This window comes from Triturus cristatus, chromosome 8, assembly GCF_964204655.1.
Source record: "Triturus cristatus chromosome 8, aTriCri1.1, whole genome shotgun sequence".
NCBI classification, from domain to species: domain Eukaryota; kingdom Metazoa; phylum Chordata; class Amphibia; order Caudata; family Salamandridae; genus Triturus; species Triturus cristatus.
In genome coordinates this window covers 1,609,326,100-1,609,343,708 of record NC_140591.1, presented here as the reverse complement: position 1 = coordinate 1,609,343,708, position 17,609 = coordinate 1,609,326,100, and the positions used below count along the sequence as shown (strand labels likewise).

General features: G+C 49.6%; 1 protein-coding gene across 1 annotated transcript in view; it reads left to right on the top strand.

Moving 5' to 3' along the window:
- The window catches only part of APBB1 (amyloid beta precursor protein binding family B member 1), a 424,653-nt gene that overhangs the window by 248,378 nt on the left and 158,666 nt on the right, over positions 1 to 17,609 (top strand). Inside the window, exons 5-6 of the mRNA XM_085623528.1 lie at positions 14,058 to 14,114; positions 15,388 to 15,473. Of these exons, the coding sequence (XP_085479654.1) occupies positions 14,058 to 14,114; positions 15,388 to 15,473 (143 nt within the window). The remainder of the gene's footprint in view (positions 1 to 14,057; positions 14,115 to 15,387; positions 15,474 to 17,609) is intronic.

The following is a 17,609-nucleotide window of genomic DNA, read 5'->3' as shown; positions in this document are numbered from 1 at the left end:
CTCTCGCTGCTCGACCAGTCCCTGCTTAACTACAGGGACTGAGACACTATATTGCGCATGGCCAGGGTAAAGGGGACAATCGAACATCTGGGTAACACACACTCCTTTTTCCCAGACTTTACTGTGGCTGTACAGGCGGCGCACAGGGAGTTCGGGGTTGTCAAAAAGTTTTTACAAACTGAAGGAGTCCCTTATGCCATGCTTTACCCTGCCTGCTTGAAAATAGGCTCCGACAGCGACTACAAGATTTTCACGACTCCCAAGGCAGCTCTAGAACATGCTAAACAATTGAAGAGAAGGCGATGAGAATCTCAAGCAGTATCTGAGACTGAAGATTAGAGAGGACGGGGGACAGTTCTGTAGTCTATGCCGTATTAGGTGCCCCACTGGGAAGTTATACTCCTCCTCGTCATAGTTCTGAGGTTGTTATTTGATATTTGTAACCCTTTTTTGTATTGCAGGTGGATGGTCCTCGATGGTTTATGTAGAATTACCTCTCTAGGCCTATAGCATGTTGGGAACTGGCTTGGTTTTCAGGCACAGTGATTGATCTGCTCAGCCTCCTCCCACTGGATAGGAAGCCAGATGCTCTCAGATGCCCCCCGATGGGTGTACCCCGTTTGCACTACCATCTCTTTGTTTTCAGTTGGGGTTGGGTTCTGGGGGGATAGGATGGCTTTGGTGAGTTGGGGGCGCTGAAGTGGGTGGGGGATTGGGGGGTGGAGGAGCTGGGGGAGTTCTTTGAGGGTATGGCAGAATTGTATTGTGAATATATTAAGTATTCTTTGGTCTGTAAAAACATGGTTTCATCAGACCCACATTGTGTATACCAGGATACTGGCGTTTATATTGATGATGGCTTGTCAACATGAACAATAACATTAGGTTCCTCACCTGGAATGTGCGTGGACTCAATACACCTAAAAAGATCAGATCAGTGTTGGTATATTTGGATCGTGTGGGAGTGCATGTGGCCTTCTTACAAGAGACCCATCTCACCGCTTAATCGGCAAAAAAGATGGGAGCGCGCTGGGCGTGTGCTAAAGTTGCGTCCTCTTACTCTTCCTATTCTAGAGGGGTGCTAATTCTTCTAAAAAAGGGTGTCCCATTTACTGTGAATCGAGTGGATACGGATGAACAAGGACGAGTGGTGCTTCTGCACGGGCGTTTGGGAGGCATGAGTGTATTGTTGGTGAATGTGTATGGTCCAAACACAGACGATCCCTCTTTCTACTCAGATGTGTGGCGAAGAATCTCTACATTTCCCCCAACCATGCTCAGTTGGGGGGGGCGATTTTAATGTTTGCCTAGACTCAACACTAGATAGAACTGGCAGTAGTGAGGCGAGACCTAAACCAGCTTCGGAGGTGCTGCTGGGGATACGTGAGGCTGGACACCTGCATGATATATGGCGACTTCGGCATCCAGCGGTTCGGGAAAGTACATTTGTTTCCTTGGTCCATGGATCGTGGTCCAGTATAGATTTCTGGCTGGTTTCGGAAGAGGTTTGTACATGGGTCAGAGAGGTGAAACACGAGGCGCGAACGTTGTCGGACCTCTCCTGTAGTCCTTGACTTGCAGATTCACACTTGTGAGAGGCCACCCTTCACATGACGACTATAGCCCACTGAGTTAACGGATCCAGTATTTAAACAGACAATTGCAGAGGCGATCAGGAACTTTTTCAGGGAGAATGATGGCTCTGTAGACAGTGCAGGAGTGCTTTTAAAGTCACCATCAGGGGGGCTTGTATTGGGGCACAGTTGGTAGTGTTGTGTGACATCCGGCGTCGCATCAAAAAGTTGGCATCCAATGTCTCCACACTTGAACGAGAATATGAGACCAATCCTTCTGCGAAATTAGCTGACATACAAATACTTGTCATGGAGCATAATGAAGCAGTTGACCAGGAGTTGTTACACTGCTCTCGCCGGAAGACGGCTCTTTATATGGTGGAGGCCTCCCAAGTCGCTCCCTAGCGCAAAAACTGGCAGCGCCCCGCACCCAGGAATATATAACGGAAATGCAAGACATGGATGGGGTTGCTCACTACTCTACTCCTGAGATTAGTGCAGCTATGGTACAATTCTACACCTGACTGTATGCTGCTAAAAGTGCTCTGTCACCTGAAGAGATTGGCACATACCTAGATGATGTTGCGTTAGGTTGGCTATCTACTTCCCATCGAGAATACCTAGTACAGGTGTTTGACGAAGAGGATGTTAAGATGGCCATAATGTTGTTACAGATTTGCAAGGCTGCTGGTATAGACGGACTACCTAGCGAATTCTATAAGGTATATGCGTCTGAACTTGCCCCTCAATTACTAGAAGTGTATGCAGAAGCATATGAAATGGGAACGTTACCGCCTTCTCTCAAGGAGGCTCTGCTGGTGACTGTTGAAACCGGACAAGCCTCCGAATCAGTGCGACTCTTATAGGCCCCTCTCGATTATTAATATTGATTTTTTGTTTGAATATTTTTATTAATTACTAATACGTTTTCTTTATAATGTTCCAAAACAACATTTCAATTGTCTGACATCAATGAGTATCACTTGCTATTCTCCATAAACTTAGAATCATGTTTAACGATAGCGCTTGAATACTCATCCAGCAGCTAAGTCTCTAGGGCATTAACCGCCCGTACATTCTAGCATCTCCAACCGGGCGCAGGGATGGAAGCTTTTAATGTACCCATTGCCAACTGTAGTTTAGGGTGCAACAGAGCTCAGGACATGCAGTCATTATACTAAACAGGAAATATTCCGCTCTTGCCTGAGAAGACCGTGCTTTGCAAAGCTCAGCCGTTAAGGTATATCTCCAAACAGTCCTACCACAGCTAGAGCTATATATGCCCTGAGATGTCCCCTCTGTTCGCTTATTATTTTCGTTTGTGTGTCTTATAATATTCAACACGTAAAAAGAAAAAGAAATATTTTCCAACATCTAACAATAAAACTCAACTAATAAATGATGTCAATGTGCTATGGTAATGTACGAATTGTAATTGGTGCGTCTACCATCTATAGATAGCCGTGTCTCTACTGATATGCTATTGGGGAGTGTGGGCTGCCACCACTATTGTTCTTGGTGTATAGCTGTCAGGGCCATGTCCACTTACATTTAATATACTTAGGGAATGCAAGGTGTCGGTCTGTGTCAGTCAGTCTGGGTGAGGTAGCATATAGGTGCAGCGCCTCCTCTGCTATTTGATGGCGTATCAAGCGTTAGGCCCCCCTGTTGTGCGAGTGTCGGCTGTTGCGGGATATCGGAGCACATTCGCTTTTTGAGCATGTCATCCCAAGCCTGTGCAATGGGGTGCTTTCTCAACCCCGCTGTCTCCTCTCTGTGTAGGGTGGTGCTCTCCGCCTGCGCCCACACCTCTAACGACTTCCTCCAGTGCGATAACTCTGGCGGTTCCTTATGTTTCCATCTTTTGGTTATGAGTCGTTTCGCCGTTATGAGTCCCAGGTCCTGGAATCGGAAACTTGCTCTATGTGTTTTATGTCTTCTATAGAGCCCCAGAATACAAACTTCCCAGTTATCTTGCACTTCTGTGCTTGTGCATGTAGTGAGCGTTGTTAATATCGCACGCCAGTAGGTGTGGAGCCTGGGGCAAGACCACAGCATATGTAGCAGGTTGGCATCCTGGAGACGGCACGCGGGCATTAGGATGTAGTAACATTAAAATACCTATTAATTTTATCTGGGGATAGATATGCCCTATGTAGTATGTATGTCTGTATTAACTTGAAACTTGAGTTATGTGGGACATGGGTGGCGCTGGCCAGCACCCGCTCCCATTCCTTGTCCATCCAGGGGCGGCCTCTATCTCCAGTCCAGCTAGCCCGAAGCCTGTGTAACGGCGTCCCTGTATGGCTACGAAGGGCCTGCACCAACCAGTGAATTATATGCTACCCCTCTCCCATCACATGCAAATACTGCAGTAATAGATGCGTTGGCGGCTCTTGTGTAATGTCACCCCACGCGAGAGCAAGCGTCCGTTTGATGGTTGCATGAGTGAGGAATTGGCCCCCCGGCAGTCCAGTATCTGTCGTTAGTGCCTCAAACGTCATCCGTGTGCCTTCTATATACAAATCCCCAAGTGTTTCCACTCCTGCCTCCAGCCAAGGCATTAATTTCGCGTCAGCTATGTATTCTCTACCCCTAGGTGTCCCCAGTAGAGGTAATGTTGGTGCAAATGGAAGTGTTGCTTTCGTTAAGTAAAGGCTCCTCTTGTAACATCTATGCGCCAGTTCGATGTGTATTTGCGTTGGTCGGGGAATGTTTGCCAACGGGTGAAACAGTCTGCAGATCTGATTCTGCGTCCAGGTTTCTGTGTCTGTCGCAGTGTCCATGAGGTTTTTCCCACTTAGCCACTTCGTCACCCATTGCAATTGCGCGGCCAAGTAGTAAAGTTCCAGGTTGGGCACTGCCAACCCCCCACTTTCCGGGGGCGCATACAGTTTCTATAGCGCATTGCGGGGGCGCCCTGCGTTCCAAATCAGGCTCGGATTAACCCCTCCAGTTCTCTAAATAACCGCACCGGTACGTATACAGGGAGATTCGCAAAGTGGTACAGGAGCCTAGGCAGCACTATCATTTTCGTCAAGGTGACGCGGCTCATCACATTCAGCGGCAGCGTCCTCCAGAATTGCATCTGCGTTTTGATAGAGGAAATGGCTCTAACTAGATCACCTTCCAGCAAATCTCTTGGGGATCGATATATATATACACCTAGGTACCGGAACGTGGTTGGATACCAATTTAGTGCAGTCCCATTAATTACTATATCTACCTCTGCCACATCTGCGCGGAAAGAATAGGCACCCGACTTGGCCCAGTTTACCCTAGACCTGATATTGCCTCAAAGCTACTAAATAGTGCTGAGATCCCCGGCGGTACAGCGTGTAAGTCTCTTATGTATAATAACAGATCATCGGCATATAGTGATACCGCGTGTACTCCGTAGTTTAAAGGGATGCCCCAATCCTCGCCATCCCCACGAAGGAGAGCGGCCAATGGTTCCATAGCTAGGGAAAAGAGCAGTGGCGACAGGGGACATCCCTGCCTAGTGCCTCATCTCACCCTAATCTCCTCCGACAGCAGCTTGCCCGTACGAACTCTCACTTTTGGGCGTTGGTACAACAATTGCACCAACTGTAGATATTCATCACCTAGCTCGAATTTGCGCAGGACCGCTGCTAGATAAGGCCATTCCAACGAGTCAAATGCCTTTTCCAGATCTAATATCAGGCATCCGGAGCAAGACCAGGTCCCCACTGCATACCTCTGAACTCTAAACAGCCTACGGATATTATATAAAGTGCTTCTATTAGGAACAAACCCGTTCTGATCCACATGTACCAGAGACGGCACAAACGGGGCTATACGTCTAGCAAGAGAGGAGGCCAAGATCTTGTAGTCTGTGTTTAACAGAGCTAACGGGCGATATGAGCCTAGTGCTACCGGGTTTCTGCCAGGTTTTAGTAATGAGACCAGCGTGGCCTCATTTTGTGTGGGTGTGAGAGTTGCACAGTCCAGCGCCGCCCCATACACACGCAGCAGTTCTGGTATTAGCACGTCCGAGTATGCCTTGTAAAACTCGGCCGGCAGTCCGTCTGGGCCTGGTGTTTTGCCATTGGATAGTGCATAAATGCAATCTCTTATTTCATCCGATTGTAGAGGTGCGCTCAAGTCCTCTCTCTGCTGATCTGTTAGCTGCGGCAGGGTTGCAGTTGATAGGAAGTCCTGTACTTCGGCGGCTGTGGCTACTGAGTAGGACCTATACACTGCAGCGTAGTGTTCCACAAAGGCTATGTATGTCTTTCTGGGCATACACTTCCACCCCTTGTATTGTTTGTAGTGCTGTCACAGGTGTCGTCTTATCATCCTGGCGTATCAGCCACATCAGCAATCTACCCGGCTTATCACCCATATGGTGTGTGCGCGCAGAGTGTGCTGCGTAGTATAAGTTACGGAGCCGATCCAGCAATCCCGAGTGTTTTACCCTGAGGTCTACTAGTGGCACCGCGTTACCTGCCAGCGCTGTATCCTCCTCTCGGAGCAATACATTTTCAAGTCGTGTCAGATCCGCCTCCAGTTGCCTCCGCATGCCCGCCTGTGCTCTCAGGCAACCCCCCCTGACAACAACTTTGAATGCATCCCACTCTGAGAGGTCGTGGCCGTGCCGGTATTATCCTCGAAGTATTGCGCGATCGTAGCCGCTAACAGATTACGGAAAGGTGCATCTAATAACAGGTCCGGCTGTAATCACCAGGTAGGAACTGGTGGGCGTGTTTGTTCCCAGAGTAGCTCTATTATATGTGAATTGTGGTCGGAGTGCGTCCTGCCCATGTAGTAAGTCGCCGATATGTGAGGGAGTAATGTAGCTGTGAGCATGTATCTATCGAGGCGTACATGTAAGTCATGAGCCCCAGAATAATAGGAGTATATCCTGTCCTGGGGGTGCTGCTGCCTCCAAGCGTCTGTCAGACGCCACTGCGTTGCCCAATTAGTCAGTGCCTTCAATGCCAGATGTGTGCTGGTGCCTGGGAGGGGCGGGAATGAGCGATCAAGTGAGATGTCAAGCACACTGTTGTAATCGCCCCCTAATAACATTGGGGTGTCATGCCATTGTGCCATGAGATGTGATATCTTATCAAAAAATGCAGCCTGCTCTGTGTTTGGGGCATACAGTGATGCAATCACTATATCTCGGCCATCCAGTGTACCCTTAAGTATCGCATATCTCCCCTCCGGGTCTATCAGTGACTGCGTAACTTGAAGAGGAACCCCCGATCTCACCCATATTAACGCACCTCGCGCATAAGCTGAATACCCTGTAGCAAATAACTGCCCTCGCCGACTCAATCGTTGTGTCTCCGCTGTAGTCATGTGCGTTTCCTGCAATAAAGCTATTTGCACGTGATGTCTGGTAAGGTATGATTAAATCTGATATTTACGTGATGGTGTGTGCAGTCCCCTCACATTCCACGTACCTATCTTAACTGTAGACATAACCCCTACGACATGTCCAGCTAGCATGCTCTAGTAGCAGCCCCACCAACTCCCACAAGAAGCACAACCTATTCGGCGCTCCCCAGCCTGCACACTAAATTTTCTCGCCTGATGGAGACATTGCGCAGATCCACACAGAACCTTCGACATCATATAAAGAACACAATTACATAAAAATGCAAACATTACTAATACCAAAAGGGCAAAAATGCAAACGGCAATCGCCCAAACGTCTGATTGGAAATCAGTCAAATCAATCCAGGGGGGTGCACGTCGTGGTACTCTACTGGATTGTCCACAGTATTTACTTCTGTTCCCCCAGAGGCTCCCCGGCAGCCGGCAAATTAGCCACGGGATCAAAGCAGGCCACCTACTATCTCACAGAGGCACTCCTCCAGTGGGGGCGTCCGTGCATTTGCACTCCACCGCTGTTGTGTATGTTCTAAACCCAGTGGAGCCCCATTCACCTCCACACTAACAATCCCCGCAAACAGACCAGCCCAGGCCCCCGCGCCTCCCCTTACAATGACTCACATTCCATTTCCTGGCTTACCCCCATCCAGTCCCCCAGATACCTCACCGCACTTATCAGCTGCGGGCTGAGTTCTGTAATGTTCAGAGATCCGCCGTCTGTGGGGTGACATCTGGTTGTTCAACTGAGTCCTGCGATTCCAGTATTCCATATATCTGTTCATCATCGCTGGATAAATCCCTCTGACTGGAGCCAGATACACTACCCACTGTCATCGAGCCGCCGATCGCCGCCGTCGCCTGCAGGGCGTCTCTCTGTCCACTCAGAATCAACTCTGGGCGGGGCCCCATTGGCGGTGGCGTTGGCCCCCTTCTTCCCTTGGGCCTGCGGTCACCTCTGCGGCGACGAAGCGGATCCCTCCGTTTTGGCTGCTGCGCCGCTGCATCGCCATCTCGAGACCCCCCTCCCGCAAATGCGTCCAACCAGTCCCCCGCCTCCTCGGGTGTATCAAAAAAGTGTGTTTTGTCGTTGGCGACCTCTTGCAGACGGGCCGGGAATAACAGGGAGTACTTCAATTCCTTTTGCCGGAGACGTCGTTTCACTGCCAGAAATGACAGTCGCTGCCGCTGCACACGTATAGTATAATCCGGAAAGAACATTATTTTATGATTGTCAATTTGGATCTCCTGTAGCTTCCGGGCCTCCTGCAATATGGAGTCACGATCTCGATAATTTAGCACTCGAAGAAGCAGGGGCCGCGGACCCGATCCCGCAGGGGGGGGCCTCGCCGGAACCCTATGATCGCGTTCTATGACAAAGTGCGGCGAAAGAGATCCCTCGGGCAACAGCTCCCTGAACCAAGCCTCCACACGCAACGCCGGCTCTCTCCCTTCCCAGCGTTCCGGAACCCCCACCACTCGTACATTGTTGTGTCGCGCTCGACCTTCGGAGTCTTCAGCTCTGCTCTCCAGGAATTCCACCCGGCGCAGCAATTCCTGTATATGCTTATCGGACTGCATCACCTGTGGTTTAACTTCAGTGAGTGCGGATTCCACGGCTGTGGTGCGATCCGTCAATTTCTGGTGATCCGCATGTAAGTGGGTGAGGTCTATGGCCACCTTGTCTATTTTAGATTCCAAGGAGGTTCGGGTCTGAGCCATAGTTTTTTTCCAACCATTCCACTGCCGCGAGTACCGCATCCAGTTTGTTCACCGTCTGATCCGGGTGTCCCTGCTTAGCCATTTTGGACTTAGTTGACGGCGGCAGAGTCTGCGCGCCCCCCGCTCCGGTCCGTGCCCGGGTGCCTCCCGACATCAGCCGCAGCGGTAGCGCACCCCGGTAATCCTACACCTGATGTGGTCTCACCGTACTGTCCCTCCAACTCGGCTGGTATTACAGTCCACAGTATATGTGAAGCGAATTATGCTGCTCCGCTGGCCAATTGTTCCTGCCGATCTTTCACCAGGGGCCACTCAGCCGATCAAGTCAATGACTCTCAGGCGGCCATCCACAATCCCCAGATCTCAGACAGGACACATCCTCTTGGTGGGCCATATACGCTGTAGGTCACCTCATTCCAGCGCCATCGCCGCCCACGCAGGTCGTCTCACAGCCTCCCGGCGTTGTGGGTATCTCCAACAGCGCACAGACTGCAGCTCCAGAAAATCAGGGGAATTGCCAAAGGTCAGTCCGGGCAACACGTCTCCAGCTGTGCCACCTCAAAGGTCGGGGGGTCACGGATTCCAGCGGTAGCCTCACGAATATCCCAGTCTCACTTCTGCCGAGATCACTGCAACTCGGGGATTCCCCCCCTCCCCCCGATATATTCGCCACACTCAGTTACCCGCCTTCAGTGCGCCCAGCAGTAGACAGGCTCGGATCTCAGCAGCGGCGGCAGGCAGGGCATCCAACCAGGGTCTCCGATAGGGCACCAGCCGCCGGACAGCAGCCACCCCCCGCGTCAACCGCTGCTCCTCCTTTGCGGCTGTGCCGCCTTCAATAGCCTCAAGGGCGGCACGCCATCATGCTGTCCCCCGCTGAGCGCGTGGCCTCTCCGATCCCAACGTGTGCAGCAGGCCACAGGCCAGCCAGTTTTCACCACTTAGCCTCTGGCCAATTCGTCGAGATCATACCCCGAGGGGGGCTCCTCATGGATGACAACAAGGGTCTCTTTCCCTCAGCCTTCTGTGGCCGGCACGACAATTCTAGCGCCTCGCACTAGGAAGGGCGCTGCAAGTGGCGTAGGAGAGGCAGTCCCCACCGCTGCATCCAGCAAAAGCCTGCTCCCGCCGGAGGCACACAGCAACCCCAGTCGGGCTCCCGGGCATGCAGAAGCAGCTGCGACACAAATGGGCAACAGCACCTCAGCGTTTCCAGAAATGGCGAAGGCGGCACCAGTTTGGGCGGTCCCCGTTTAATGTCGCCTGTCTACTCCAGGCCCACCACTCGTAGGAAGAGCTCCGGCGCGGGACAGCCGGGGGTCCCAGGCCTGTTTCTCAATTGCTGTGTTGGCACACTAATCCTGCCATCAGAGCTCTCGCCGATGGGGGGGGGGGGGGGGGGGGGGAACTGTAGCAGATGTCCCCAATCCCAGTCCTCCCTGCGCTGCCCACTAGTCGCGGCCTTGTGGGCGGGGACCAGCCGCAGGCTCCCATACTCCGCCTCGCCCGTTCAGTATCCCCCAGCCAGGCAGGTCGCACACGGGGCAGCCTCGGTGCGGCGGTCCGGGCGGGGTAGGGACTTCAGCGGAGGTGCAGGATGTTCCCGCACAGGCGCCAGTTTGTTCTGGGGTCCACCGGAGCGTTGTAGACGGAGCTTTGTGCCTGGCAAGGGGAGCCTCTGGCAGAGCCTTACACCAACACGTCCGCAGCCATTGCCGCCGTAGCCACGCCCCCCTCGATTATTAATATTGATGTGAAGATTCTTGCAAAAATGATCGCTACTAGGATACAACCATTGGTTCGTCTCTTGGTTTTACCCGACCAGTCCGGGTTAGTCACTGCGCGTTCTACCACACATAATCTTCGTACTGTCTTTTCTACTCTACATTATTTTGACCCCAACTTCCAAGCGGTTGCATTGCTGCTAGATGCAGCAAAAGCTTTTCACTCCTTGCAATTGCCATACATGTTCACGATTTTGACTAGGATAGGCTTCCCTCCGTTTAAAAAAAAAAATGGTTTAGGGTGCTTTGAGAATCCAGTCGCCCGGGTGCGGGTGAATGGATGGGTGTAGTCTCCGATCCCTATTGAAAGCGGCACACGGCAGGGGTGCCCGCTGTCACCTATGCTATTTTCACTCGCACTTGAGCCTCTAGCCTGCAAACTCTGGCAACAGCATGGGGCGGCTGCCCTGAGATTCCGTCAGAGACCGCTGGTCGTCTCTCTGTATGCGGACGACATGCTATTGTATGTACGCAGGCCTGCGGTGTATTTACCAGAGCTGCTCCAGGAATATATTACATTTGAACGGTTTTCGGGTCTCGGGATCAATTGGTCGAAGTCGGTGGTATTTCCACTGACGGCACACACTAAGGAGATTGAACTGGAATATCCACTGACCTGGACATCAGACCCCGTGAAATATCTAGGGGTTTGGTTACATCGGAGGTGGTGGTCTCCGAGAACTATGGCCGCGCAGTCACACGTATTACCGACCAGGCCGAGCGATGGGCACACCTGCCTCTCTCATTGGCGGACAGAATAGCAGTTGTGAAGATGGCCTTCCTACCCAAACTGCTTTATTTTTTCGGCAATATCCCTATCAAATTTAATAAAGCACTATTCAAAACCCTTCAATCCTCATTGTCGACATTTGTTTGGGGTGGTAAGAAACCCTTGGTGTAGGTGGGATCTTTTGGTGCAGCCATTTGAACGGGGAGGATTTGAGGCCCCAGATCTCAACTGTACTACCTCTGTGCACAGGCGCAGTTTGTGCATTATTGGCACTTCCCGCAGCAGTATCAGCCCCATGTGGCGGTAGAATCAGATGCAGTCCTTCCAATGCCGGTGCAGGCGACAACTCTGTCGGGGTGCACCGGAGGCCCGCGGACTGAGATAAACCCTGTACAATGCACAGTGTGGGCCTGGCGTATGCTGGCGGAACATGCTCAGCTATCCTACCTTTATGCTCCATCATTGCTTCTGACATCGCATCCTGATATCTCTGCGGCACGTGAGAGGCAGGCTCTCAGTGAGCTGGCCAAAGTGGGTATCTCGCGACTGGGGGATCTGTATACGAATGGTCAATTTAAGACCCTGCAAGATGCACAGAAAGGTACGGACCGTGGCTTTATGTTTGGCTTTACATACGTCCGAGTACGGCAAGCCGTTAAGACTGTCTATCCGGACTACCCGGCGGAACCTACTACTCTATGGGCATTGCAGGCGATGCTGGCAGAAGAAGAGCGTCCGGGCCTAATATCTAAACTTTGTAACGCGTCCTTGCGAGAGCGGGAGCAGAATGATCATCCCTCCGGTGCTCAATGGCGAGCACTTCTGGGGACCGCCCTCACTCCAGATGTATGGACGGCGTGTTGTGCCCTCACCGGTCGCCTCACGGCCAATTGTAACCTCAGAATAATTCATTTGAAATTTTTACACCAACTATATTATACCCCTGTACAGTTATATAGATATGGCTTGCGAGAAACTGCAAACTGTGTGCGGTGTGGAATGGTAGACGCAGACTTTCTGCATGTGGCATGGCAGTGTGCGGGTGTGTTTGCCTTTTGGTCTGAAGTGACGAAACTGCTTACTAATATAATATTGGAACCCATGCACTGCATCCCCAAACTCTGCCTGCTGGGATATGTAAAGCGCCTCAAGCCCTGTAATAGACGCATAGTTGCTGTGTCCACCTTGCTCACCAAGAGGGCTGTGGCGCAATGTTGGGGTGTGAAAACCACTCCGACAATAAAGAAATGGCTGTGTGATTTGCTGTACTGTAAAACTCAACTATTGACATACGAGGAGGAGTTGCCAGAAACTTCTCGCCCCAAAGACTTCTGGGCTCCACTCACTGTCTACTTGTTGTCCAGGCCAGATTTGCTGTAAACCTGTATAAACAATGCGTTCACTGGATAGCTCCCGGCTCGGACTCCCACACTGTCCAAATTGCGGTTCTCCTGTAGGTGTCCTCTTGCGTCCCGTGAGCTTTCACTGTTTGCGCATAATAGTAGCCCTATTGGAGGATTTTGTATAATGCTGTCCTTGATATTACTTTTGCATATGTATAGCTGTTGAATCACATGCTCTCCTTCAATGCACTGGACCTCTGTTTATTCTGCGGAAGGGAAGGGAGGGGTGGGGGAGGGATGGGGTGGGGTTTGTTTCCTATTGCTTTACTGTAATTGAACTTTGGTTCATGATGTCATTGTTCTGACTGAAATTAATAAACAAATTGTAAAAAAAAGAAATTTAAAAAAAAGTAATTTGTTCTTCTAATCTAGTGCCCAACTCGAGCACTCACTGTGCATCCCACCTACTACATCCTATCTATCTGCCATCCAAACTGTTTATATGCCCTTTTGTAGTCTAGTTCTGTTGCTGTATACAGTATTTGTTACCGAAATGCTTAATTGAATAAGCTAGTCTAGCAAGGGCTTAAGTCCTACTCCTGAGGCCCTCTGGTTGGGACATGTTCTTTACAGGGGCCTTTGTGTAATACTGGGTGGGACAGGACTTGCTGTGTGTACAGGTAGTGATGTGCATAATGCAGTGAGCACAGACAAATTGATGGAGCAGCGTTTAATAGCAAAAAAAACCAGGATAGTCCACTTATTGTTAAAGAAGAATGAACTTCAAAATACGGTGTCAGCTAGCAGCAGAAGATGTTTGTACCAGTGGGCATGTGTAGCATACTGGTTGGAATCTGCAGAGGGCCCAATTCCATCTTTTCCATAGTCACCTTTACATGTGCACCGATGATTGCAGACCAATGCGAGCTGTGGTTCAGTCATTGCACTGCGCTGTTGACTAGACCAAGGTGAGTCGTGTAGTAAAAGGTGGGTCCGTCGTTTCAATGCGCCAACGACTGCCTATCGAGGGGAGTCATTTAGTTGAAGGTGGGTGAGTCATTGCACTGTGGGGATGACTACAGACCGAGATGAGTTGTGCTGTAGAAGGTGGGTCAGTTATTGTACTGTGACGATGACTGCAACCGGGGAGGCGGGCAGTAGAAGGTGGGGGTCAGTCGTTACACTGCACTTGGTTATCTGACGGTCATGTAGCACTTTCTTGGAGTTCTCCTCTTAGAATACTGTCATTAAGGTGCTACGAAAAAGCATTTGTATCCTGTGTCTGATATTGTGTGGGAGGTAGAGAAACTTCTGAAGCAAAATACTAAATCCTATTTAATCTCATTCTTTGCTTCCCTTCCTGCTTATTGCGCCCTTAACATCTCATTTTCTTTCTTTTTCCCCATCCTCATGTGGCCCATTTGTCTTGCCTTCTTATTACCTCCCAATTGGTGTTTTCCTGTTTTCTTAATGTTTCTCATCTCTTGCCCTCCCTGCTTTTTCTCCCTTGCCCTACCTTTTGGCTCCTCCTTTCCTTGTACCCTAGCTGACCTGGACGGGATTCGGTCATGGGGAGAGGTTCGATGATGGCGAGCTTTGGAAAGTAAGCTTTGTTTTTTATTTTGTGTTTGTATACCTGCACTGTAATGATTTGAGATAAATGCAAGAGTAGGCTCTCTGCTTTACCCAGTCTGAAACCAGTAGTCCCCAAGATCCATTTTTCAGCTCAAATGTTTACACTGCTCTGTGAGTACTTATCGGTATATTCAGCTGCCGGTATTCCCATTATGGCCCTGAGTCTTTTCCAGCTCCTGGATGGGCAGAAGCCTGCCCACCTCACCGGGTCTTCTCCACTCCCAGGATGGGTTGAAACCCACTTACATCACCGGGACATCTCCACTTCCAGAAGCCTGCCCAACTCACTGGGTCTGCTCCTCTCCCAGGAAGGGCTGAAGCCCGCCCACCTCACTGAGGGCCTAATTAACAAAGGACCTCGGCACTCGTGGCGAAGCCCTGCAGTCGTGGGAGAGTCTCTGCACTCAGGAGGTTGGGGGTGGGGGGGAAATCTCAGCAATGAGATTTTTCATAGCAGAATTCCGCCTGAGTGCTGAGACTCCCCCAGGACTGTGAGGCCTCTGCCACATGTGCCGAGGCCCTTTGTGAATCAGGCCCTGGGACTTCTGTATCAAAGTCCACCCACCTTACTGAGTCTTCTCCACTCGCATAAGGCTTTGAAACTCATGCTTACCTGGAGCACACTGTTAGTTTCCATTGTTACTGCACAGCATAGTGACTGGTACCTTCCCCATGTTGTGTCCTTGGGAACATCAGTAGTAAATAGCCTCATGTTTGTTAGTGTCCACATCGCAGTCTGAGTTGGCTTATGTGATCTCCTGTGAGTGTGTGTGAGCATGTGTGCGATAGATGAACAGTCTGGAGCTATTAATACCTGGGGTGTGCGCCATCTGACCTATAACAAGGTTCAGCCCATTGTGCTATCTGGAGGTCTATGGGTGGTCTTCGTTTTGTTTGAGTGGATGTGATGTGCAGAGTGCCATCAAGCCATGAGCTGACATTCATTAATTTACATAAACACACACAGCCTGTGCCTGTCTACATACCTGTGATCCGCCACACGCATACTCTTGCGATTATTGCTGTCTAAGACCTATTGTGTGCACGCTCCACCTCATGAATCTTCATACATGGTCATAACAGCTTAGCCCACAGTTTGCGAGTACACCAACCTGAGCATTGAGGAATTTATGCACTGTTAGTACAGCCTGAAATAAACTGTGTCCACACTTGAGGCTTCAGCCCAGTCAACCTGACCTGAAACATGCCTCCTGAGTTTCATATATGTTTCTCCCCTGCAGGAACTGCAGTCGGAAGAGGTGATCTCCGAGCCAAGCCAGAAGGAGCTGGAAGAAGCTACATTACGTTACGCGTCACTGAGCATCAGGTGAGGATGGGAACACCACCATGTACAGAGAGACCAGATTATTTATTTACACTCTTTATGGCTTTGAGGGTGTGTTTTCATAAACCAGCAACTAGGCACCTGCAAAAAAATGGCGGGGATGACCGGATGCCGATGTGTCGGAGGGATAGCACAACTGAGTGACGCTTGGAGAAACGTAAACCCCTTGCGTGACCTGCCAAAAGATCCCTATTGTCTGATGGCTTTCAGACCAGTCATGTCCACAGTCTGCTCTATATCTACTGTTCAATTATCCCACCATGACATCTGGTTGAGTACAGATGTTTGGTTAGCCTATCACGAGGGAATGATTGTACAGAGAGCCCGTTTATATTTTGAGAGTGGGACCCAACTGATAAAACTCAGTAATATATCGGCAAGGTGAATGTCTTGCAGTGACAATTCAGTACAGAAGAATGTAAAAGGCATTCCCATCGCAAAGTGTAAGATGTAGTATAGAAGGCAGTGCAGTCAAAGCATTGATTGGTGGAGAATGTACGCTTAGTCCATCGCCTGGTGACACTGGATTTGTTACGTCCTTCAGAATAGAAAAGATGTATTTTAGGGCTCATTCCCCAGTCTAGCATGAAGGTTTGCAGTGATGAGTGTTCAGTCCACGTAGATTGTGAAATACTTATTAACTCTTAGATCCTTTGGAGTGAATGGGGACAATGCCATACATCCGTCACTAGATAGAGATTTCAGTGCATGTTTAGTAACTTTCAGAATTGATAGATTCTGATCCGTTCTCTGGGATGTGCAAAGTCTAGATACTTGTTCATTCCACTAGACAGTAGAAAAGTTGGCCCCGCTTGAAATTTTGTTATAGTTGATAAAAAAATAATTTATTAAAAACTAAAAACACATTGAAACAGTATACAATTCAGGAATTAAAATATATAAAACCCGGGCATAAACACAAAGTAGCTAGTGCAAGACATCTCACAATATTGCGTTCATAGATAAATTTGCACGTTCAGTGACCGGTTTCTCTCAAACATATATTGAACAATTACGTATATAATGCACGATTCTCTTAAGCAAAGGGTTACATGCAGGAATCCTTTCATGGTATTATACCAAATCTTTATGCATCTAAAATTGGAGAATGGTGTCCATAAAAATAAAGAAGAGGTCAAAGGAATCTGCTTCCCGCTCAGTAAAGTAGCAAACAGACTCCCCGTGTCCTTTTGTGCTGAAGTCTTCTCCTGGCCCCAAACCATTAACCCATGCAAGTGGTTGAATCATAAGGACACAGAATCTGCTCTGAACTTGTGCTAAACATGCCCCCACCGCCATAGGACACAATGAGAGTAGCATTGTTTACGTTGTTTTAAGATCCTACCTGCAGTCCATTTAGCATATCCCCATTGAAATGTTTGATTGAGGGTCTTTGTTTGAATTTAGAATTTCCATTTAGCATTGGACCACCCCTTCCCCTTTGAAATGTTTGCTTGAGGGTCCTTGTTTGAATATAGAATTTCCATTTAGCATAGGATCCTATTTCTGACTAACCTGTAGCTTGGCTTGAATGTAGACGGTGCTATTAGAAGCTGATGGTTGGTGCACATGAACCAACCCCAGGTTCACCTTCTCTTGCGGCTTCTCTCTTTCCTATTTACTGGAGGGACCCTGTTGCACTTTTGCAGCCCACTAACAAAGTTCCTCTACTTTTGCCACATACTTTACTCTTCACTGCATGGTTTCTGAGAGTCTGAACCGTTGACTGCTTGAATTTCCTGCAATTACAAAGACAGAGGGCTCAGAGGGTTCACGAGTAATAGCCTGTCTATCATCGGAATGACTTCTATCCTCATCAGCTCGCCGTCATTTCATACTCGCTCATCTGCCTGCATCTACTCTCTTTAATTGTTAGCCTGGGTGCCAGAGAAAAATAACTGAAGGGATAGCTGAGCAGTCTGGTGTTGTGGTTCTGTACCTCAGCAGAGGCACTCTGTCTTCCCAGTTTATACCAGCAGGCCCGACTATTGTGTTTTATACCAGGATGGACATCCCACATGTAGAATGGTGCAGTGTGGGTTGTAGGCATGTGATGGTGAGTAATTTCTACTGCTAGTGGGAAGCCGTAGAGTTTGGGTGTAAAAATTGTTAGTGTCT